The sequence below is a fragment of the Triplophysa dalaica genome, chromosome 13, assembly GCF_015846415.1.
Source record: "Triplophysa dalaica isolate WHDGS20190420 chromosome 13, ASM1584641v1, whole genome shotgun sequence".
NCBI classification, from domain to species: domain Eukaryota; kingdom Metazoa; phylum Chordata; class Actinopteri; order Cypriniformes; family Nemacheilidae; genus Triplophysa; species Triplophysa dalaica.
The window spans coordinates 6,228,565-6,251,882 of record NC_079554.1 but is presented as its reverse complement, the minus strand read 5'-3'; the positions used below and the strand labels follow the sequence as shown (position 1 = coordinate 6,251,882).

At 42.2% G+C, this 23,318-nt stretch overlaps 1 protein-coding gene across 1 annotated transcript; it reads left to right on the top strand.

Annotated features, from left to right (window-relative positions):
• Window positions 1–494: 494 nt before the first annotated feature.
• Window positions 495–23,318, top strand: calm1b (calmodulin 1b). Its single transcript, XM_056764617.1, has 6 exons — window positions 495–643; window positions 15,579–15,609; window positions 15,699–15,842; window positions 21,494–21,600; window positions 21,715–21,850; window positions 22,396–23,318. Exons 1-6 carry the CDS (start codon window positions 641–643, stop codon window positions 22,422–22,424), a joined length of 450 nt encoding a protein of 149 aa, XP_056620595.1. The 5' UTR covers window positions 495–640; the 3' UTR covers window positions 22,425–23,318.

Genomic DNA, 23,318 nt, shown 5'->3' with positions numbered 1-23,318 from the left:
ATGAAAGTTATGTAGACTTTCTCTAAAACATTTATTAAAATGAATTGGACAAAAATTAATAGCTTTATACAGGGTTTAATATATGTCCTAAACCACAGTTTTATTTTCTATTACATGTAACACAAATGTAAAATGTAGACAAATAAAACAATTATCAAAATGCTTACATGTTCTTGGTTTACTGACTTCCATTGGACAATTGATTTAAGTTAACGTTATATTTCACAGAAAATTAGAAAATGCGCTAATTCAATAATTACCAGAGGAAACTTTGAAACAGTCTTAACCAATATTTCAGCAGAGTAGTGCTTATTTGTACGTAAATGACTTGTTTGGCACGGAGTTGTAATAATCATTATTTTGATGCTCAAGTATTTCAGCAGAACATCAACAATATTTACTGCATCCGTGTAGAAGTAGTGGGCGCTTCGGTCTAAGTGCGCTCTAACGGCCCGTGTCATTGGCTGACAGGGAAAGACAGGGCCGTTCCGCTAGAAACCGATTCAGGAAGTAAGTGGCTGATGAATTGAAGTGCAGATTTCGCCGAGTACAGAGCCAGAGCTGCACAAGTGAGCGCGCATCCTGGAGAGACCAGCGTTAAATCTAGTCTGGAGATTACCGACCTCTATTTCCTACAAATATGGTACGTAACCTTTCATGTCATATACCGCTTTATTTGTATTTGACGCTATTAGACATGTTGACTTGGTTATGTCCGTTTCCCCAGATGAGCCACGTTTACTTAGAAATGGACTCGTAATAAAAAATCGTTAGATAAAATATGTAACTTTCAAAGGTCTGATATAGAAAGAAACGTGTTTCAAATAGTTTTCATTAACGTTATTCACATTTTCTGGGGTTTTATTTGTAGTGAAGTTTAGCGGTGCAACAGCCACAATGGAGCCTGAATCCAAAACTGCGCAATTCTTACATCCTTTATCATACATACGGGTTACACACTTCAAATGCTGAAGAAAATTATTGTATTTTCCCTAATACATTAGAATTGGTATTAATATTATTTTATTATTTATGCTATGTCCAATATAACGAGATGTTCATTTTTATTTAGATCCACATGACGGCGTATTGGTAAAAAACCTGTATGATTAGATTAGATTTATTGGGCTGGTTGTACCAGGGTTCAAGGGTACATGGTCAGTGGGTTGGGAAGCAAAGAATGTGTATGCGGCTGTTTTTATATTTGATGGATGGGACATGAAGAAGATAAAGATGATGATAGGTGATGTCTCAGATAATGATGTACCTTCGCCGCCGTCTGTTGCATCATCTCCCTTCCTGCAAAGGATAAATTTCTAAGGCAGGGCTGGTATTCCCATTACAAACCACTTTACAGAACTTTAAAGACCTTTACACCAACATGCAGTTGTATTTTAACCACACCACAATGTTGGATGCATTGAAGGGTGTATTGGCTTATGTTAATGGCCACTGAGTTTCCTGTATTTTCTCTGTAGTCATTGTAGCTTATGCAAATAAAAGGTGTGTCATGGTGAAATATCTATCACCGGGCCTTTTTTGGCTGTTGGACCTGAGGGGTGGTGTTTGGCAATTCGTAAATGATGTAATTGTGGTATATTATATAGTAAACCAGAACACGGTGTTTTATATTTTCAGCTGTGCTTGCTCATATAAAACATAAATATTTAATTTGAAACAATTAAATAGTGTTTTAACCAGAAATCAGTGAGATTAAATAGAAATCAAATGGAGACTCTTCTCAGATTTATATATATCATGAGATGAAGACTATCATGTCCCCTTCAGAGTTTCAGAAGAAATTGCATAAATGGAACAGAGTATGCTAAAATTTTCAAGGTGTGAAAGCAAAATTGCTAAACTTATTTAGCTGTAGCTCAAACTCTGCTTCGGGTTTTACTTGGACTTTGCATGTGTATCACTTGAAATGTCCAAGAATATATATCAGCTTGTTTTTTTTAAGGTGGTATGACCTTCAGGGCATCTACTGGATATATTGGGCCAGTATATGTGTAACCGGAACGCTCCACACTGCTTTAAGCGGGACTCGAACCGGGTCAGTCCGGCATGGGAGTAGAGGGCGCTCTAGCGAGGAGGCTAAAGACCGCAGTCTCTAGAGCGTCCTTGAGGTTTACATACTGCACAGCACTTTACTAGCTTGCCTTCGTTACATTGGTCGGTCCGGCATGGGAGTCGGGCGCTCTAGCGTGGAGGCTAAAGACCACAGTCTCTAGCGTCTGTCGCTAGAGCCTCCTTGATGCCGGGGAGTGAGGTTTACATACTGGACAGCACTTCACTAGCTTGCCTCGTTACATATGTTCATATAACATCTGGGATAGGATACACCTGTGCTTACTGAAGTTGTGATGTAATTGTCCCTCAAACTCCTGGTTTATGTAGGACTCGTGATGATTGTGCGGTGTACTGACCTACATTGTTTTTCCTGGAAATGTTTTAATGAAGGGCAGAACAACATTTATACAAACTCATTTCACCCTAGACAGGTAACATTGGTGTGATAGTGCACAATGTTCAACCAAAAGAATTCAGTCATTACGTTTATATCGGACTATTGTTTAGTCATTCATGCGCCTTTTGCATGATAGAAGATTGGACCTTCTTGTGGGTTGGTTTTCATAATTGTTCTGTGGTCATGGATTTTGAATAATTGGTATGCTGATTTCAAAATGTCTAAATATTGACTGTCTGATATATTTGCCTGCCACTAATAAACAGTTTAGCTCTTTTAAAGATTATTTTGATATTAACATAAACTAGTAATTCCTACTAGCCTGTTTTCTGTATAGTCGATTTATGAGCTACAAGGCAAAACAGCAAGTTATTGCAAGTGTATGTTTTTGGAATTGTTCAATCCCAGAACACTTGTTTCAACGTGTGGCTTAGATGTTTCTATCGATCTGAAACCACTACTGTCAATTTTGGTTGAGCCATTTTGGTTTAATGGGCAGTGGCGTAACAGACGGGCACGCAGACTAAATATTATTTATGATGTAAAGAAATGGGGTTCTTACCGAAACCCCCGGCGCATGAGTGTGGGGATCCAGCGTAGGATCGCGTCTCTCTGCATCTTTTGTGTTGTGAAACCGGTAAAGAGAAACAGCACCGCATGCACCCGCAGATGACTCGCATTTGAACACTGTTTTCAAACATCTGTCACTTACTGAATGTCTGCGCATATAAATATGAATTAACACGTTGTCTGTATTTGCACGTAGTTCTTTCTTAGACTGAACCTTATGCTGCATGATACAAAAAATAAATGTTACCAAACATAATATAACTAAAATCACCGCATATAGCAAGGAACTTATTATTCTCTGCACTGAAAGCAAGCTTGCATGTCAGAAGGATTTAGAAAGAGTGCGCAGGAAAAAAGGGACTTTTTGACTGTTTGAATGGTAAGATGCTTTATTGCATTCCTCCGTTACATAGAGTAAATAAATTAACTTAATTTATAGTTTATTGGTAATGAACGTGGTGGTTCGGTGTTCTTGTTTGTAAAAAATAATTCATTATTATTGAGTAGTTTTTAAAGTAGTTTTGAGGCGAAATCTGTTCTAGTAAGTGGTACAGCATTGTTACGTGATGTTTAAGGAAAATGTCCCTTCATTTTGCTATTTGTGGCTGATGTTTTGAAAATTTGTTACCTGCATTTCAGACATTTCGCTTAAACATGTTTTTTTTTTGCACATTGTGACTTGAATTTGGCTTATTTCGTTTTAAATTTTTATTTATTATAAAGATATATTATGGAAGTCCTCTAAATTAATGTTTGATAGTTTTTTGGTGCATCAATGTTGCGTTTCACTTTGCACTCTACCCTTGTAGTAGAGTCGCTCCCATTTACAGTTGAAAGAAAAAGTATGTGAACCCTTTGTGCTCACTTGGATTTCTTCATAAGTTGGTCATAAAATGTGTAGAACTTTCCACCAGGTGTATCTGTTGTTTTGTATGTATATATATATATTATGTTCTGGGGTGTTTGAGGAGATAAGTGTGTATATTTTCCGCCTTATTCCATATGCAGGCCATATCCATATTTATGTTTTATTTCATATAATTATCAGGTTACAGGTTTGTTTTATTACTGTGTGTTAGGGGTGGGCGATCTAGAAAAAAAATTCAAATCACGATTTTTTCCAGATAGATCACGATTCACGATTTTATCGCGGTTCTTCTTCAAGTTGGTTTTAAGACTATATTGCAAATTAAAGGGGCTTCAATACAGCCAAACTAAGTCCCCATATAAAAATATACTCTTTACCATTTATATTTTGAAGAATATTTTAATCAAGTTAATATTTAATGCAAGTGCAAGACCATAAATCAGCTGTTAGCAAAAAACTTTACATTTTGAATTTTGTTTTTCATCTTGTTGCGGCACTCGGAGTAAATCTGTGGAATGGGCGTGGAGGATAAATAATTTTGGCTGGGTATTTTGTAACGTGGATCTACGACTTTGAGCAGTTTTTTAAAGCCCTCATTTTCCACAGTCTTTATGGGAATCATGTCTTTGTCCAGGTAAAATGCGACCGCGTCAGTGACATCTTTCCAGCGCTTGTTCATTCTGTCATACGGATACGGTGTTCCTTTCTCAAATGGTTCTTTCGCTAAAGTCGTTGTTTAAGCCTTTTAGTTTCCGTATGCTTGGTTGTACCTGATTTACTCGCGTGGGATCCCTTTATAGTTTGACTGTCGGCATACTTTTTCAGTTCCTTTTATTTTGAGGTGGTTAAAAAGGTTCGTTGTGTTGCCTTACGACGCTCGAATCTTATCATTGCCACATTTGCAAATAACTGTTGTTTGGGCCGTGTCAGTTGGGGAAAACCCAAACCACTTCAATATTACTGATGTAGAATTTTTTTTAGGGACCAAGTCCTCTGTGTTTCCCTCCATCACTGACCGCGTCACTTAATCTTACTGAATTCACAAGCAACGTATACGAGCTTGTTAACATGGCGCAATCTATCGCAAGTATGTTGACGAATTCTTTAGAACACTACTATATAGGACGATTTAACAATTTTCCCGAAAAGTGGATCGTGCAGTCATTTTAATCGTTCGCGATCTAATATCGTCATATCGCACACCCCTACTGTGTGTCTGTATGTTTAAATAGTCACAGTGCGCCGGCGTCTCGCCTTGAGGTTTCATTTTCATTTAACTGATGGTCAGGACTGGTACGCCTTGCCGGTGAGTGTCTATAAACTGGCATTGCTAGTAATTCAGATCAAAAATTAATATCATTTGATTGTGTAATTTCATTAGTTAATTCTGGTGTTCGTGTTTGTGGTTTCATTGCAGGTTTACAACCTAACTAACGTGCTTAACGTCACTATATCTAGCTGATAGGCTAGCGTAGCAGTAGCATTCACGCTACCTAATTTGTGGATAATTATTGTGTATGTGTGTGCACAATAAAAGCTCATAAAGTGACTCGAGTTGTATCCGCCGTGCTTGTCCTGTAGCCTTTCCAGTGGGGAGTTTATTGAGCTATAGCAGGTAGCTTAGTAGAGAACTGGACAGTTGTAAACCGCGGTCGGAGCAGTGCTAAAGAGTGCACGGACCCCGACCGGAGGAGAGCCATCGTTAATTACTGACGCCGGGATTGAGCACCCGGATTCTGTGAAGAAAGTGTCCGTCGACAACACCACTACGACGGAGAAGCCGAAGCCAAGAGCTAGCTGGATAACTTCCACAACAGTGAGTAAGATTGTGTGGATAATAATAACAGCTGCGTGGCCAATATAGTGTCTTTGTGAACAACGCCGCTATCAACCATAACAGCTGGCATATACGTATGTGTTGTTCGCGGACGAGTCGTTTACTTTGAACTATTCTTTTGAACGAGTCCTTTTGCAAAAAGGTGATTTTAATGATTTTATTCACCAAAAAGAAGACAAAATGGCAGATGACAAACCAGATCTAGAGAGTTTAAAGCGGAAACGCTCAAATGCGCAATGAAACTTTACAACGGGAATAAACCGCCTTGATGTTAGTGCTGGCCGTTTACGGGAAATTGAGTTGTCAGAGGAGTTAGCGAGATTGAAGAATGATTATGACAAACTTCTCGATGTCAGTAATGAATATATTGACGCACAGAACCAGATAGACCCTACGGGTGACGACAGTGAGTCACGGGACGCTCTGGCAAGGAGAGATGCCAGTGAGCAAAGGTTTCTTAAAACTGAGAGCAAGATCATGGAAATGATGTGGTCTAAGTATGCAGCACCGGACATAGACACTCTTGTAACACAGTTCAAGTCTGCTTTTGATCAGGCTGAGACGCTCGGGAAAAGTAAAGTCGTGCCATGGACGCAGCAAACATTCGAAGGTGGTAAATTGGACAGGAAACTCCATGAACTCAGGGAGGCTGTGTATACTTGGAGAGACTATCGGCCACATGGAAAAGACAAATGGATGCTCCTTTTATCATTGAGAGAGGACAAGGAGCAACTGATGGATGGGTGGACATTCCAACGTGATAATGAGGTCATCAAGAGGAACAGCCCAGAACTAAAAGACGATGGCGATGGTGACAGAGTTGAGGAGGAAGAGGATGAAGATGTGGGAGGCGATGACGCCGTCGTTGGGTGTGTCACAACAGCCATCGACAGCTTTACAGAGCACAGAACATCACCTTTAACCAACCCGTAACCCTTGCTATTGCTGCACCACCTGTTAACACCCGGTTTGCTGTTGTCAATCCGCCCATCGATGAGCATAGAACTGTATATGTGACGAGCTCTCCTTCACTCATGTCCAAAGACAGAGCTAGCATCTCTACCTGTGCTGCTCAAGGTGCTACTGTTACTAGTCAACCTCAGGGCAAGTATGTAGCGGCTAACACAAATAGTTCCCCCCAACAGACGTTACAGCCAACCCTGCAGTCAAGACAGTCTGATGGTGGACTTGGTGTCAGTTTCGTCCTGCCTCCAACCCTTGCTGGCACGCCACAACGGTTGAGTGTTCGCGCCGCTCCTCCCGTCGAGCTCAGCATGGGACAAGGTAGTGGTTTGCCACAAAGCAACCCTGGTTTGTACGCCGGTGGGGATAACACCACGAGAAGCGTTGGAGTTGATCTTAGCAGTGGAGAGGGCAGCATTGGATCTCACAGACCTGGGGTGCTCAGACGCTGTACAGAATCAGCTGGTGATTCTGTCTTTGGAGAGTAAACTCCCTGATGTTATGAAAAGAGAGTGGCTCATGTGTTTGAGAAACCCTGTCAACAACGTCGTCCCAGGAAACCGTTTCGACAGACTCTTGCTGTTCCTGGAAGATGAAAAGTCGTTGCTCGTGAGGTTGGAGCAGTTGCTGCCCAGCAAGCCATGGCCAGTTAATGCTCCTGAGAGACCAAGCTACCGGGAGAAACCAGGTGACAGATGGAGAGAGAAGAAGTCATTCACTAAGACTACAGCTAGTGAAGTCAAACGAGACTCCAAGCACTTACCATGTGCTGTGTGTGGTGATGAAGAACATGGAGGTAAACTGTTTCGTTGTAAAACTTTCAGGAAGGCCAGTCTGTCGGAGAAAAAAGCTCAGGTGAAAAAGGTAAAAGCCTGTACAAAGTGCCTGGATGTTCACGGGGTCGATAGTGGCTGCACTCCAAGGTTCCTCTGTCGTAAAGAGGAGTGTAAGAAAGGCGACACTCAAGCAGACCACCACTATTTCCTCTGCCCTAAGGTATCAACAAAGAAGGAAGCTGCTAAGAGGGAAAACAAAGAGGAGAAGAGAGGCGTCGTGGTCCAACAGAGGAGCAAGAGGCTATGTTCGCAGAGTTGGGACTGACTCCCCACCAGTTGGAGGCTGTCCGCAGAGCTTGTACTAACAAGGCAACGTCGACAGTGTGTTCGGGCAAGGGTCTGATAGAACAGAGTGGCTTGAAGGAACATCCAGTCCTCATGATGCTCGTGCCTGTCACAACAAAGAGAGGAGACAGCCTTGGAGCTTTGGTCGATCTCGCTTCTGACACGAATTACATTACACACCAGGCAGCAGAAAAGCTAGGACTGACCGGGGAACCGATCTCCCTTGTCGTGTATGGTGTCGGCACGATGAAGGTGAGAGTTGACACAAGAAGGTATCTTGTGACAATAAAAGTTCCACGAGATGATCTGCTACGGGATGGAAGACATCGCCAAAGTGGATCGAGTGGTGAAACCGGAGCGGCTAAAGCAGTTTTTCCCTGAAGCTAAGCCTGGAGAACTGGCCCGCCCAGAGAGGATCGATCTATTGATCAGTACTCGAGAAGGCCGATTAGCTCCGCAAAGACTGCAAAGGGTCGGCGACCTGGTTTTGTGGGATGGCCCTCTGGGCAAGATAGTGAGTGGTGTGCATCCAGACCTCTTTGAAGAAGTGGAGGTGACCACATGGCAGTCGGAATCGCACTTCCCTCACTCAATGACGACGGTAGCCGTCAAAGTTGAAGAACATACCGTGGGAAAGCCAGGAAGCCATTTTGAGCAAGAAAGCAGTATAAGAGTTTGAACGACAGCAGCGTGCAATAAAGAGGTCCTTGAGTGGCTAAAATGGGATAGCATCGGTGCTGCCTGTGACCCTACCTGTGGAGGGTGTCGCTGTGGAAAGTGCCCACCGGGTGGAAAGGAGATGACCCTTGCTGATGAGAAAGAGCTGGAGATAATAAGGGCAGGGCTAACCTTCAAAGAGATGGACGCCCACAGCGACCAGCCACACTGGGATGCGAAGTACCCCTGGAAGGAAAACCCAGCTTCTCTTGCCAACAACCGAAAAGCTGTGGAAGCAACGTTCCTGAGGGCTGGGAAGCGGCTCGTGAAAGACCCCCTGTGGAAAGAGGTTTACATGAAGCAAGTCCACGAGATGGTGGGGAGGGGAGCTGCTGTTAAGCTTACTAAGGATGTGATGGACAGCTGGAGTGCTGCTGTGTGGTGGGTGAGCCACCTAACCGCTCCAAATCCCCACTCAGTGACTACGCCAGTGCGCCTAGTCTGGAATAGCAGCCAGGAGTTCAGAGGGGTGAGCATGAATAGCATTTTGCTCAAAGGCCCAGACGTCCTAAATCCCATCAGAGCGGTGCTCCTCAGATTCCGTGAAGGAGTACATGCAGCCATCGGAGACATCACTAAAATGCACAATTCGGTTTGGCTGGAGGAACAAGAGGTCCATATGCATCGGTTCCTATGGAGAGACTCACCGAAGAGTGAGATTGAGGATTATGCCGTCGTGAGGGTGAACATGGGGGACAAGCCAGCAGGGTGCATTGCACAAGTTGCCATGCGTGAGACCGCGAAGTTGCCCCGGTTCTCTGATATGAAGGAAGAAAGAAGGGTCATCGAGGAAGACTCCTACGTTGATGACCTCCTCACGTCTCACAATGACCCACACTGTCTGAACAAGATCCAAGAGGGAGTGGAGAAGATGCTGAAAGCAGGAGGCTTCCACCTCAAACCTTGGGTCCGGTCCGGTCAAAGTGGGAGGCGGGAAGGGACAGAGTCCAAGCCAGTGACTCTGACATTGCCCAACCAGCTAAGGCAGGAAGATAACAAAGCTCTGGGGGTTGGTTACCTCGTGCAAGAGGACAAACTATTTGTGATGGTCTCCATCAACTTCTCCAGGAGAAAGAAGAAGATGAGAACTGAGATTGACCTCACTGAAGAAGAAGTGGAAGTAAAGACACCAAACCCACTGACTCGTCGTGTTCTACTGAGCCAGATTGCCGGGTTGTATGACCCGATCGGTCTAGTGACCCCTGTGAAACAGAGAGGAGTCATCCTAGTGAGAAGAGCCTTCCAGGAAGCTGGTAAGCTTACTAAAGACACCTGGGATGAACCTCTGTCCGATGAGCTCAGGGGAAAGGCAATTGAACTGTTTAAGGAATACGCTCATCTGAGTAGCATCAAGTTCAACAGGAGCCTCACGCCCTCTGACTGGAAGGGTAAACCCTGGGGAATCACGTTTTCTGACGGGAGCTGTGATTCATATGGCGCTCTACTGCATTTGCGATGGGAGACGTCAGGTGGTGTGGTCACCCGGCTGGTAGAGTCAAAGGCCAAGTTAACCCCCCTCAACCAGAAAGGTGACGCAGTCAAGGCTGAGGTATGCGGGGCTGTCTTTGCCACACGCCTAAAGGGATACGTTTTGAAGCATGGACGATTGGACCTGGAGAAGTGGTACCACTTCATTGACAGTCAGACGGTGCTGGGAGCCATCCAGAGAGAGAGTTACGGATTCCAGACATTCTTTGCGAATCGAGTCGGAGAGATTCAGAAGGCTGGACCCGTAACTGACTGGTGGTGGATACCAGGCGAGGTCAATATTGCTGATCTAGTCACGAGGGGGTGCTCTCTTGAACTGCTGGGTGAGAACTCTGTGTGGCAGAAAGGTCCCGAGTTCCTGTCTAGTCCAGTTGAGGGTTGGCCCATAAAGTCCGCTTCGGAAGTGGCGGCTGAGGCTAAAGAGGTGGTGAGTAGACTCCAAAGAAAGGCCTTTTCAGTAGTCCTCACCAGAGAGCAAACCAAGAAGTTGTTGAACCCGGATAGTTCTGGTGGTGAAGATCTAAAAGTCTCAGATGGAGTTAGTGGGGCTCCAGCGTCCTCAGAAAATGAAATGAAATTGACCATAACTGAGACCAAGGAATCAGAGACACTGTGGGGAGCCACGCTCATAGACCAAGTGAATCCAACAAGGTGCAGTTCTCTTACTAAGCTTTGTGGAATAGTCGGTTATGTCCACAGAGCTGTAAAGAAGTGGTTGGCCTGTGTAGGCAGGGCCTCCATGCCAGCAAAGTGGGAGGAAGTATTGTCAGTAAAGGAACGCGAAGCTGCATTCCAAGACCTGTGCTTGGCTGCCCAGAAAGGAGTTATATTTCCTGTGACGACGCTGAACAGACTCGTTGTCAGCAGGGATGGGGCTTCAGGGCTTCTGAGATTCCATGGTCGAGTCCAGACCATTACCCAGGGAGAGACCGGTGTGCCCCTGGTCCCCTACAATGCGTGGATCAGCACCCTTCTCACACGAGAGGCCCATAAAGCTAATCACGAAGGTGTTGCTGGCACACTCCTCCGTGTGAGGTCTAAAGCATGGGTGGTGATGGGACCAAGGATTGCCAGAAATGTCATTGACTCCTGTATGCACTGTCGAAAGACCAAAGTGAGAATGTGCAAACAGGTGAAGAGTGAGCTTCCCCTTGAACGAACTGAACCTGCCGCACCCTTCGAGTTTACGTCATTGGACCTTTTTGATCCCTATGTTGTGAAGGATACTATAAGATGAAGAACAAAGATGAAAATCTGGGGTGTGGTGTTCAGCTGTATGGCTTCGAGAGCAGTGCATGCTGATATTGTGGAAGATCTGTCGACGGAAGGATTCCTGAATGCATACCAGCGCTTCACAGCTCTAAGGGGTCACCCAAGAAAGCTCTGGTCTGATCAAGGGACCAATTTTGTGGGCGCCAGGCAAGTATTACAGGAGCTTTATGAGTTCCTAAGCAGCATCAACAAGGATCAGGTCTAGAATAAGGCGGTAGCTGTAGGAACCGACTGGATGTGGGTGTTTCACCCGGCGGACTCTCCCCACCGAAATGGGGCAGCTGAGGCAGCAGTCCGTGTGCTCAAGAGAGCGTTAAGCAGTGTTGGTAAAGAAGGTAATCTGACAGCGCTGGAGTTCCAGACCCTCCTGTACCAATCGGTGCCAGAGCCCAGGTACAGGATGAGACCGTGGAAGTCATCACTCCCAACTCTCTTCTGCTCGGTCGCGCAGGACCCAATGGGGATTCCCGAGGGTTTGAGTACCCAACTTATCCCGTTGTGAGTCTGAGAGCAATCCAGATCGAGGTTGACAAGTTTTGGAAGCGTTGGAGCCAACTGGCAGGTCCGGGCCTCTACATCTGTCAGAAGTGGCATGCGCCTGCTAGAAACGTTGCAGCGGGGGACCTGGTGTGGTTGGCTGACCAGAATGCACTGAGGGGCCAGTTCAGGCTGGGTCGAGTCTTGGAGGTGTGTCCTGATGGGAAGGGCGTAGTACAGGATGTGAGAGTAAGAACATGTCGAGGCTGTCCAGTTTTCGGCAGTCAGCCCAAGAAGAACCAAGGCGTGGAGAACTATCCCTCCACCATCCTCCACAGGGATGTTAGGAGGTTGGTTGTTTTGCTTCCAGTGGAGGAGCAGTAAAAGACTTCCCCACCATGGTGTGTTTCGGTTGGTTAAAGGACGGTAAAGGATCCCCACCATGGTGTGTTTCGGTGAAGGAGGTCAAAGTGTCATTAAGGACAATGTGTGTTTTGTTAGTGGACATTAAAGCAACCAGAAGATATACTTATTCATGTTGTGAAATAGTACTTTTATATCCAAGTATGCAATGTTATTTGCGTGTTCATGGGGAGAATTTCATATCTAGATGTTTAACTGTTTGGTTATGGTGGCCTACTTGGTTTCTAGAATCAGTAGACCAAGTGGGAGGTGTAGAACTTTCCACCAGGTGTATCTGTTGTTTTGTATGTATATATACATACATGTATATATACATATATTATGTTCTGGGGTGTTTGAGGAAATAAGTGTATATTTTCCGCCTTATTCCATATGCAGGCCATATCCATATTTATGTTTTATTTCATATAATTATCAGGTTACAGGTTTGTTTTATTACTGTGTGTCTATATGTTTAAATAGTCACAGTGCGCCGGCGTCTCGCCTTGAGGTTTCATTTTCATTTAACTGATGGTCAGGACTGGTACGCCTTGCCGGTGAGTGTCTATAAACTGGCATTGCTAGTAATTCAGATCAAAAATTAATATCATTTGATTGTGTAATTTCATTAGTTAATTCTGGTGTTCGTGTTTGTGGTTTCATTGCAGGTTTACAACCTAACTAACGTGCTTAACGTCACTATATCTAGCTGATAGGCTAGCGTAGCAGTAGCATTCATGCTACCTAATTTGTGGATGATTATTGTGTATGTGTGTTCACAATAAAAGCTCATAAAGTGACTCGAGTTGTATCCGCCGTGCTTGTCCTGTAGCCTTTCCAGTGGGGAGTTTATTGAGCTATAGCAGGTAGCTTAGTAGAGAACTGGACAAAATGTGTTCTGATCTTCATCTAAGTCACAACAAAAGAGAAACACAGTCTGCTTAAACTAATACCGCACAAACATTATACGTTTTCATGTTTTTATTGAACACAACATGTAAACATTCATAGTACAGGGTGGAAAAAGTATGTGAACCTTTGGGTTTAATAACTGGTTGACCCTCCTTTGGCAGCAATAACCTCAACCAAACGTTTCCTATAGTTGCAGATCAGACCTGCACAACGGTCAGGAGAAATTCCTCTTTACAAAAGTGTTTCAGTTCAGCAATATTCTTGGGATGTCTGGTGTGAATCGCTCTCTTGAGGTCATGCCACAGCATCTCAATCGGGTTGAGGTCAGGACTCTGACTGGGCCACTCCAGAAGGCATATTTTCTTCTGTTGAAGCCATTCTGTTGTTGATTTACTTCTATGCTTTGGGTCGTTGTCCTGTTGCATCGTCCATCTTCTGTTAAGCTTCATTTGGCGGACAGATGGTCTTAAGTTTTCCTGCAAAATGTCTTGATAAACTTTGGAATTCATTTTTCCATCGATGACAGTAATCCGTCCAGGGCCTGAGGCAGCAAAGCAGCCCCAAACCATGATGCCCCCTCCACCATATTTCACAGTTGGGATGAGGTTTTGATGTTGGTGTGCTGTGCCTTTTGTTCTCCACACATAGCGTTGTGTGTTCTTTCCAAACAACTCAATTTTGGTTTCATCTGTCCACAGAATGTTTTGCCAGTAGTGCTGTGAAACATCCAGGTGCTCTTTTGCAAACTTCAAACGTGCTGCAATGGTTTTTTTGGACAGTGGCTTCCTCCGTGGTGTTCTCCCATGAAGTCCATTCTTGTTTAATGTTTTCCTTATTGTAGATTTGTCAACAAAAATGTTAGCATGTGCCAAAGATTTCTGTAAGTGTTTAGCTGACACTCTAGGATTCTTCTTCACCTCATTGAGCATTCTGCGCTGTGCTCTTGCAGTCATCTTTACAGGACGACCACGCCTAGGGAGTGTAGCAACAGTGCTGAACTTTCTCCTTTTGTAGACAATCTGTCTTACCGTTGACACATGGACATCAAGGCTTTTAGATATACTTTTGTAGCCCTTTCCAGCTTTATGTAAGTCAACAATTCTTGATCGTAGGTCTTCTGAGAGCTCTTTTGTACGAGGCATGGTTCACATCAGACAACGCTTCTTCAGAACAGCAAACTCAAAACTGGTGTGTGTTTTTTTTATTGGACAGGCCAGCTTTAATCAACACATCCAATCTCATCACATTGATTGGACCCCAGATTGGCTGACTCCTGGCTCCAATTAGCTCTTGGAGAAGTCATTAGCCTAGGGTTTCACATACTTTTTCCACCCTGCACTATGAATGTTTACATGTTGTTTTCAATAAAAACATGAAAACGTATAATGTTTGTGCGGTATTAGTTTAAGCAGACTGTGTTTCTCTATTGTTGTGACTTAGATGAAGATCAGAACACATTTTATGACCAATTTATGAAGAAATCCAAGTAAGCCCAAAGGGTTCACATACTTTTTCTTTCAACTGTATATGCACACACATGTGCAACTTGACCATTTCGACTATAGGCAAGACGTGACAATTCTTATTCGACTATGTAAATCAAGTCAAGGACAACCCAAATCTTTACTTTACATTACATGAACAGAACCGAATCTGTTGTCAACAGCATTTTATAAAGACAGACATCATTTTAAGGGGCGTTATTTAGGGTACAATATAATAGATTGGAAATAAGTAACGGAGTAAATAATGGAGAATAAGATGCATTTAAAGTTTTTTCTACCAGACGAGTTAAAACTCTATTTTCTAGTAAAAGAAACTAACTATAATATCTCTTTACATAAAATATCTAATTTCATAATGTACACCTTAAAGTGATGTTTTAGAATTTATTTGTAATGTTTTCGGTTTAAACACTCGCTGTCCTATTTAACACATTATAATCAGTCCACCCTGCCAATAACTTACAGGAAGGTTTCATTTTAGCAGCTCTGAATTTGTGGAGTTAAAAATGCAAATTATCACGCAGTTATACATGAAACGGACAGGAATAGAGCACTGCTTTTTCAGTAATTTTTCTTTTAAATTATTTTCCCTCTTTAACATTTCACTAATTGGAGGCATTAAGAATATCACTTTCAATGCAGTAGAATGTGGCCACGGAGATGCGCATCGTCTAAGCGTAGCGTAGCTGCACCTTGCCGTAGTTTGAGATGGTGCAACAGGTGTAAATATTTATCACAAGTCTGGATATATCTTACACCCAACTTTTTTATGTCCAGCTGGTGCAACCGGCACCTAGTGACTGCATAGAAATGCATTCTCAACTGACCATAATACCCTGGCATTGTAGTATCAAGTTTTGATAAAGTACATTAGAAATGTTACAAATATTTACAATTGTTGTGTTACTGTATTGTTGCAAATACTTCCTAATGTGTTCTATATCTACTAACATCTATTTTTTTCTGTTGTTTTTAGGCTGACCAGTTAACAGAGGAGCAGATTGCAGGTAAGCGTTAATGCATGTAAACTGAAATGTCTTATTTGCGTGTTTTAGAGCATGTGCTGAATGCATATGCCACTCTCTACTCCCCTAAGAGTTCAAGGAGGCGTTCTCCTTATTTGACAAGGACGGCGATGGCACCATCACAACCAAAGAGCTGGGCACAGTGATGAGGTCGCTGGGTCAGAACCCCACAGAGGCGGAGCTGCAGGACATGATCAATGAGGTGGATGCTGATGGTAAGTGGATTTGTAAAGTAAAAATAATTTAACTTTACTTCCAACTACATGTTTTCGAGGAAAACAAATATATTATACAATATCTAACTCAAACAAAGCGCAAATGTGACCGAGTGTAAGGGTATCATCCTATTAAAAATTTCTTAAGGATGTGTTTTTCATGTAGCTGTCTTTGAAAAGAACAGCTCGTCTGTGAAAGCATCTAATCTCATCCACTCTTCTCTGTGACAAAAAAATATCATTTTTGTGCTTTGACAAAGGTTTAAAATTTGTATGTGCTGTGCTACAGAGATGGAAACTTTAATCTCAAAAACAGAGACTTGCTACTTGACTTGGACTCGTGAGCGGCTGACTTGAGACTTGACTTGGACTTGTGACTCATGACACTCGCAATGCAATTCATTACATTACTTAATTTGTCCTAGATTACAGCAAAATGGTTCATATTAGTACGTCATTATTGCAAATAACATTTATTTTTATTTTCCACCGGTAAATGTGACACAAAGACCTCGTAAAAAGACAGGCTATCGCAACAGCATCAGCAATGGTTCGAAACTGTATAAAGTATCAAAGACATTCTGTAGAGTTCCTTAGTTTTAGAAGAGTCGTGAATTAAGACATCATTTTAACCCGAGATTTTGTTGTATGAGAGCGAACAACATCTATTCAAGCGAACATCCTTTAAGTGTGAGAACTGATAACGACCTTGTTACTGAAATTACAATATTTATTGACACCAGTTCCAGCGAAGGCCAGGTCCTGGAATGAGATAGAGCGAGCAAGCAAGAAACATGCCGTTAATGATCGAACCACAGTCGCTGCATAACCTTCCATCGGATTCCGACGTTTAAAATAAACTTAAACCAAGCATTGCTAAAGATGTTCCAGCTCACGTTGGTAAAACATTTAGCGTTTGTTTGCTTCATTTCAAGATTAAAAAGCATTGCAGTGCCGTCAATTTTGGATCCGATAGGAATAGTGCAGCAATCATATGCGAGAAAAACATATATGTACTATGCGTCACTTGCTTTGTCAGAGATCGCTTGCTCTGATAGCCCTATTCGCACGGGATAAGTATTTCCTGTGGACCTCTAGTCATTTATAATACAGTTGTGTTCAAAATTATTCAACCCCCAATGCTGTAAATGGTTTTAGGGAATTTAGTGTACATTTGTAATTGTATTCAGAATGAAATCCTACAAGGACTTCTTAAAGAACCAAACTAAAATGACATCAATTAGTTTTGTAATACAGTAGTAAATGTTTCTTTTGTGAATTCTTCATTGACATAATTATTCAACCCCTTATAGACTACCACCCTGAAGAACAGAGGTTCAATGAAGTGTTTTCAATCAGGTATTAAAAACACCTGTGGATATCAGGGAGCAGCAATAAAGCCTAATAAGCACCAATTAGGCAGCTTTAAAATGACTGTTATACTCGGCTCCTTCTAGACATTTACTGGTGTGGTTACAAACATGGTGAGGTCAAGAGAATGGTCCAGGAAGACAAGAGAACAGGTGATTACTCTTCACAGGAAGGGCAATGGCTATAAGAAGATTGCAAAGATGTTAAACATACCAAGAGACACCATAGGAAGCATCATTCGCAAATTCAAGGCAAAGGGCACTGTTGAAATGCTACCTGGTCGTGGCAGAAAGAAGATGCTGACTTCGACTGCTGTGCGCTACCTGAAGCGTAGAGTGGAGAAAAGTCCCCGTGTGACTGCTGAGGAACTGAGAAAAGATTTGTCAGATGTGGGTTCTGAAGTTTCTGCTCCGACAATACGGCGCACCCTGCATAATGACGGCCAGAACTCCCAGGCGCACCCCCTTGCTGTCCCCAAAGAATAAGAAGAGTCGACTGCATTATGCCAAAAGTCATGTGGACAAACCACAGAAGTTTTGGGATAGTGTTCTGTGGACTGATGAAACAAAATTAGAACTGTTTGGGCCCATGGATCAACACTATGTTTGGAGGAGGAAGAACAAGGCCTATGAAGAAAAGAACACCTTGCCTACTGTGAAGCATGGCGGGGGGTCAATCATGCTTTGGGGCTGTTTTGCTTCTGCAGGTACTGGGAAGCTTCAGAGTGTGCAAGGTACCATGAATTCTCTTCAGTACCAGGAGATATTGGATGACAATGTGATGCAGTCCGTCACAAACCTGAGGCTTGGAAGACGTTGGACCTTTCAACAGGACAATGATCCCAAGCATACCTCCAAGTCCACTAGAGCATGGTTGCAGATTAAAGGCTGGAACATTTTGAAGTGGCCATCGCAGTCACCAGAGTTAAATCCGATTGAGAACCTCTGGTGGGACTTAAAGAAAGCAGTTGCAGTGCGCAAGCCTAAGAATGTGACTGAACTGGAGGCTTTTGCCCATGATGAATGGGCGAAGATACCCGTAGATCGCTGCAAGACACTTGTGTCAAGCTATGCTTCATGTTTAAAAGCTGTTATAACTGTAAAAGGATGTTGTACTAAGTGCTAAGATTGAATGTCACTTGGGGGTTGAATAAAACTGATAATGATGTGAGCTCAGAAAAGACATTTGTGGTTATTTCATTATAAATGTTATGTTATATTTGTCTGACCTTCACGTGCCTCTTTGATTTAATTGTAAGCAGGATGACTGAATGATCATAATCAATGTCAAACCGACCAAAAAAATCAATTTCAGTGGGGGTTGAATAATTTTGAACACAACTGTAAGAGGCTGTGATCTTAATCCTATGCGAATCGGTCATGTCTGTTATTTGGCGGGCTCATATATCATTTTTCAAGGTTTTATCTACCATTTGCGAATAATAAAGGCAGTTTTGAAGTGTTTTGATATTATTTTGGGTGCTTGCCATATCCATACCTACCAACACTGTCGTTTTGGCCGTTTGGTGTTTGTTTATTTATCATGAAACCAGAAACTCTGGTTACATTTGAGACCCACGATTGTGGTGGTCTTCTGTCCGGTTCGCGATCACGGGTCTCAAATGCTGACAGGTATGATCATATCGTTAAACACCATACAACAATAGGCTAAACAAACTACACGCAAAGCCTTACCAAAGGCTCTGAGTCTGCAATGCGGCATGCCCATTAAAACTGAGCGTTTGTCGAGCCGGCCTCAAAGCCTGGGTAGAATATAGCCTATGCCTTATTGATTTAGACCTTTTTTAATAAAAAAAACATGCAAACATCATAAGTAGAACTCATACAACAGTATAAAACAAAAAACAAGGCCAAGTCATGACACCTTTTATATTTCAAAACTGATTTAGCTTCATACACTGTGAATTACAATAACTATCTGAGATAACTATTGCTAAAACATGAGACTTGACTTTGACTCGACCTGAGAGACTTGAGTCTTGACTTGGACTTGGACCTCCAAGACTTGTAAACATGTCTACCGTTCAAAGGATACAGTGGGTACGGAAAGTATTCAGACCCCCTTAAATTTTCACTCTTTGTTATACTGCAGCAATTTGCTAAAATCATTTAAGTTAATTTTTTTCCTCATTAATGTAAACACAGCACCCCATATTGACAGAATTGTTGACATGTTTGCAGATTTATTAAAAAATAAAAACTGAAATATTACATGGTCCTAAGTATTCAGACCCTTTGCTGTGACACTTATAAATTTAACTCAGGTGGTGTCCATTTCTTCTGATCATCCTTGAGATGGTCCTACATCTTCATTTGAGTCCAGCTGTGTTTGATTATACTGATTGGACTTGATTTGGAAAGCCACGTACCTGTCTATATAAGACCTAACAGCTCACAGTGCATGTCAGAGCAAATGAGAATCATGAGGTCAAAGGAACTGCCTGAAGAGCTCAGAGACAGAATTGTGACAAGGCACAGATCTGGCCAAGGTTACAAAAAATTCTGCTGCACTTAAGTTTCTTAAGAGCACAGTGGCCTCCATAATCCTTAAATGGAAGACGTTTGGGACGACCAGAACCCTTCCTAGAGCTGGCGGTCCGGCCAAACTAAGCTATTGGGGGAGAAGAGCCTTGGTGAGAGAGGTAAAGAAGAACCCAAAGATCACTGTGGCTGAGGTCCAGAGATGCATTCGGGAGATGGGAGAAAGTTGTAGAAAGTCAACCATCACTGCAGCCCTCCACCAGTCGGGGCTTTATGGCAGAGTGGCCCGTTGGAAGCCTTTTCTCAGTGCAAGACACATGAAATCCTGCTTGGAGTTTGCTAAAAAACACCTGAAGGATTCCAAGATTGTGACTGTTACGATCTAATTCTTAGATCACAACAAAGTAAGGAAGACGCCACACAACCACTGCATAAATAATGAGATTTATTTAACTTGAGTAAGAAATATGAAATGTCAAGTGATCAGTGTAAATGTATGTCAGCATGTAAACGTAAGTAGCAAGTTCAAATGACATCAGTTCAACCAAACATAAACAACTAAAGGTCCAAATCAAAACATAATAGGAAAAATGGATGTGATTATTTGTTTTTCAAATAAGATTCTCTGGTCTGATGAGACCAAGATAGAACGTTTTGGCCTTAATTCTAAGTGGTATGTGTGGAGAAGACCAGGCACTGCACATCACCTGTACAAAACAGTCCCAACAGTGAAGCATGGTGGTGGCAGCATCATACTGTGGGGGTGTTTTTCAGCTGCAGGGACAGGAAGACTGGTTGCAATCGAGGGAAAGATGAATGCGGCCAAGTGCATTGATATCCTGGACAAAAACCTTCTCCAGAGTGCTCAGGACCTCAGACTGGGCCGAAGGTTTACCTTCCAATAAGACAATGACCCTAAGCACACAGCTAAAATAATGAAGGAGTGGCTTCACAACAACTCTATGACTGTTCTTGAATGGCCCAGCCAGAACCCTGACTTAAACCCAATTGAGCATCTCTGGAGAGACCTAAATTGGCTGTCCACCAACGTTTACCATCCAACCTGACAGAACTGGAGAGGATCTGCAAGGATGAATGGCAGAGGATCTCCAAATCCAGGTGTGAAAAACTTGTTGCATCTTTAACAAAAAGACTCATGGCTGTATTAAATCAAATGGGTGCTTCTACTAAATACTGAGCAAAGGGTCTGAATAATTAGGGCCATGTGATATTTCAGTTTTTCGTTTTGAAAAAATCTGCAAAATGTCAACAATTTGGTGTTTTTCTGTCAATATGGGGTGGTGTTGGTACATTAATGAGGAAAAAAATTAACTTAAATGAATTTAGCAAAATGGCTGCAATATAACGAAGAGTGAAAAATTTAAGGGGGTCTGAATACTTTCCGTACCCACTGTATGTCCTATTGTTGACATCTTTGTTAAACTTGTGAGTCTTCTGGTCTTTCTTTCTATATTATACAACCGACCATTAAATCACCACCTGTTCCAACCCTGAAACCACAACTCCGAACTCATTGTCCCTTTTAGACTAGCTCATCCTAGACTGGTGGTTTTACACATTCAGTCAGTAATCCACCCTGGTCTTTATTACCGCACGCTTGACCTTTGGTTAACTGTGAGTGACCATCATGTTTTCCAGGCACTGCTGCAGTTTGTGTTATAAAAGCATGTAGAGTTTCCTAAACTACTGAACTAGGGTTGATTCTTAGTAAAAGTTATGTTTTGGCAGTAAAAACTGTATATTTAATGTTTCTTCAAGGCAATGGAACCATAGACTTCCCAGAGTTTCTGACGATGATGGCCAGGAAAATGAAAGACACCGACAGTGAGGAAGAGATTCGTGAGGCCTTCCGGGTATTTGACAAGGTACGTTTTTTTGCCTTTGTCTGTTTACTACAAACAGAATTGACCTTAATCTCAAAGTAGTGCCAGTAAGGTTGGGTGAGGTTTTCTCATCCTGGTTTCCCATACCATCTTCAGGATGGTAATGGCTACATCAGTGCTGCAGAGTTACGTCATGTTATGACAAACCTTGGTGAGAAGCTGACAGACGAAGAGGTGGATGAGATGATCAGAGAAGCCGACATAGATGGTGATGGTCAGGTGAACTATGAAGGTAAGTTCTGTTATCCTGTTGATCTTAATGCCCACAGCTTTTCCTTTTGCATTTCTATGTACACATTTCTATTTAGGAATGATATAATATCTCTTATTTTTTTCTGTTAATTTAAAGAAAGAAACAGTGTTAAGGTAAATTCCCAGATATTTTTAAAGCTACATGAAGCTGTAACTATTACTATTGTGAAGTGAAGACTATTTTGAAAATTTTATTTATCGACTCTTTCTTCACCAAAAAAGTTACAGATTGCATCTTTAAGTAAACCTGGACAATTACATTTTCTATGTATTTGCATTATCTGCATTTAAATGGCCCATTGAACCAGGATCTTAAAAACATGAAAAAGTGACACTTTGTTTTGCTAAAAGCAGAGACTCTTGATTTGAAATCAAATTGGATGTTAATTACCATGTTAAATCTCCCTTGACCTCTGTATAAAAAATAATAATAAACCATTTAACAAGTAAGCAGCTGGCTGCACTTTGCAGCCATTGGCCAGAAGCAACCACCTAATCTCATTTCCTCTCCATCTCTCCTCTCAGAGTTTGTACAGATGATGACCGCAAAGTGAAGCCTCCTCCTTCTGCTGTGCCCTCTTAGAAGTGAAAAAAATCTGTCAAATGTTTTAATTACCTCTTGGGAAAATGTTCATTTATTCATAATGTTTCTTTTTAAAAATAATTGAATGTTAAAATAAAGTATCTTTCTGTCCAGACAGAAAATAATGGAAAAACGTCAAATATCTGCATGAAATGGTTAGTGATCCTGTTCCCAAAGATCAGTCTAGCATCATTTATTCAAGAAAAAATTAACTTTAACTACCTTCAAACTGAAGGATCACGGCATTTGGTGAACTCTTTAAGTTCCATCTGCTCTTGAAAATGTTTGGGCTGGCCATTCTCCTTTTGTTTTCTTGTTTTTTTCTGTTCTTCATGCATGCAGCTTGAGCCCGGAGCTCATTCTCCAGCCAATTGGAGCGCGCTGAGTCCACTGAAGTGTTGTATTGTGGGGTTTTGTAATTAAAGCGGAAACATGAGTAGAGGAAAAGCTTGTATATTCAAGTTTCAAGTGGAACGGGCTTTCATGTATTGTGGGGGATAAAAACTAAAAATCAAAAACAAGAAAAAAATACAAAAATTACCCAAAGTCGAAAATGTTTGACATGACTTATTGTTTCAGATTTATATTTTTGTTCATTGTTTATTTTGTTTTGGTGACTGGACGGCCGTCTCCTCAGTGGTCTGCTGCACCATGATGGAGATGATGGAGAAATGTTCTAGATGTTTGGAGGAGTGTGGCTGAGCCTTCACTTTCCACTCTGGTTTCTTTACTTCTGATTGGTGAATTCTCCCCTGCGTTGCATCTGCTGCGGGAGTCTGCACTCCATAATTCTGTTTGCATTCATTCCAAGTTGTACATGCTACTGTTTTAATATTTTCTTCAAATAAAGTGACCATGTACTTAA

What these genes read in the sequence shown, in the direction of transcription:
- calm1b (XM_056764617.1), top strand. An exon ending in CAATGAGGTGGATGCTGATG is followed by an intron (nt 15,843 to 21,493) that starts GTAAGTGGATTT and finishes TGTTTCTTCAAG; the next exon opens with GCAATGGAACCATAGACTTC. An exon ending in TGGTCAGGTGAACTATGAAG is followed by an intron (nt 21,851 to 22,395) that starts GTAAGTTCTGTT and finishes CTCTCCTCTCAG; the next exon opens with AGTTTGTACAGATGATGACC.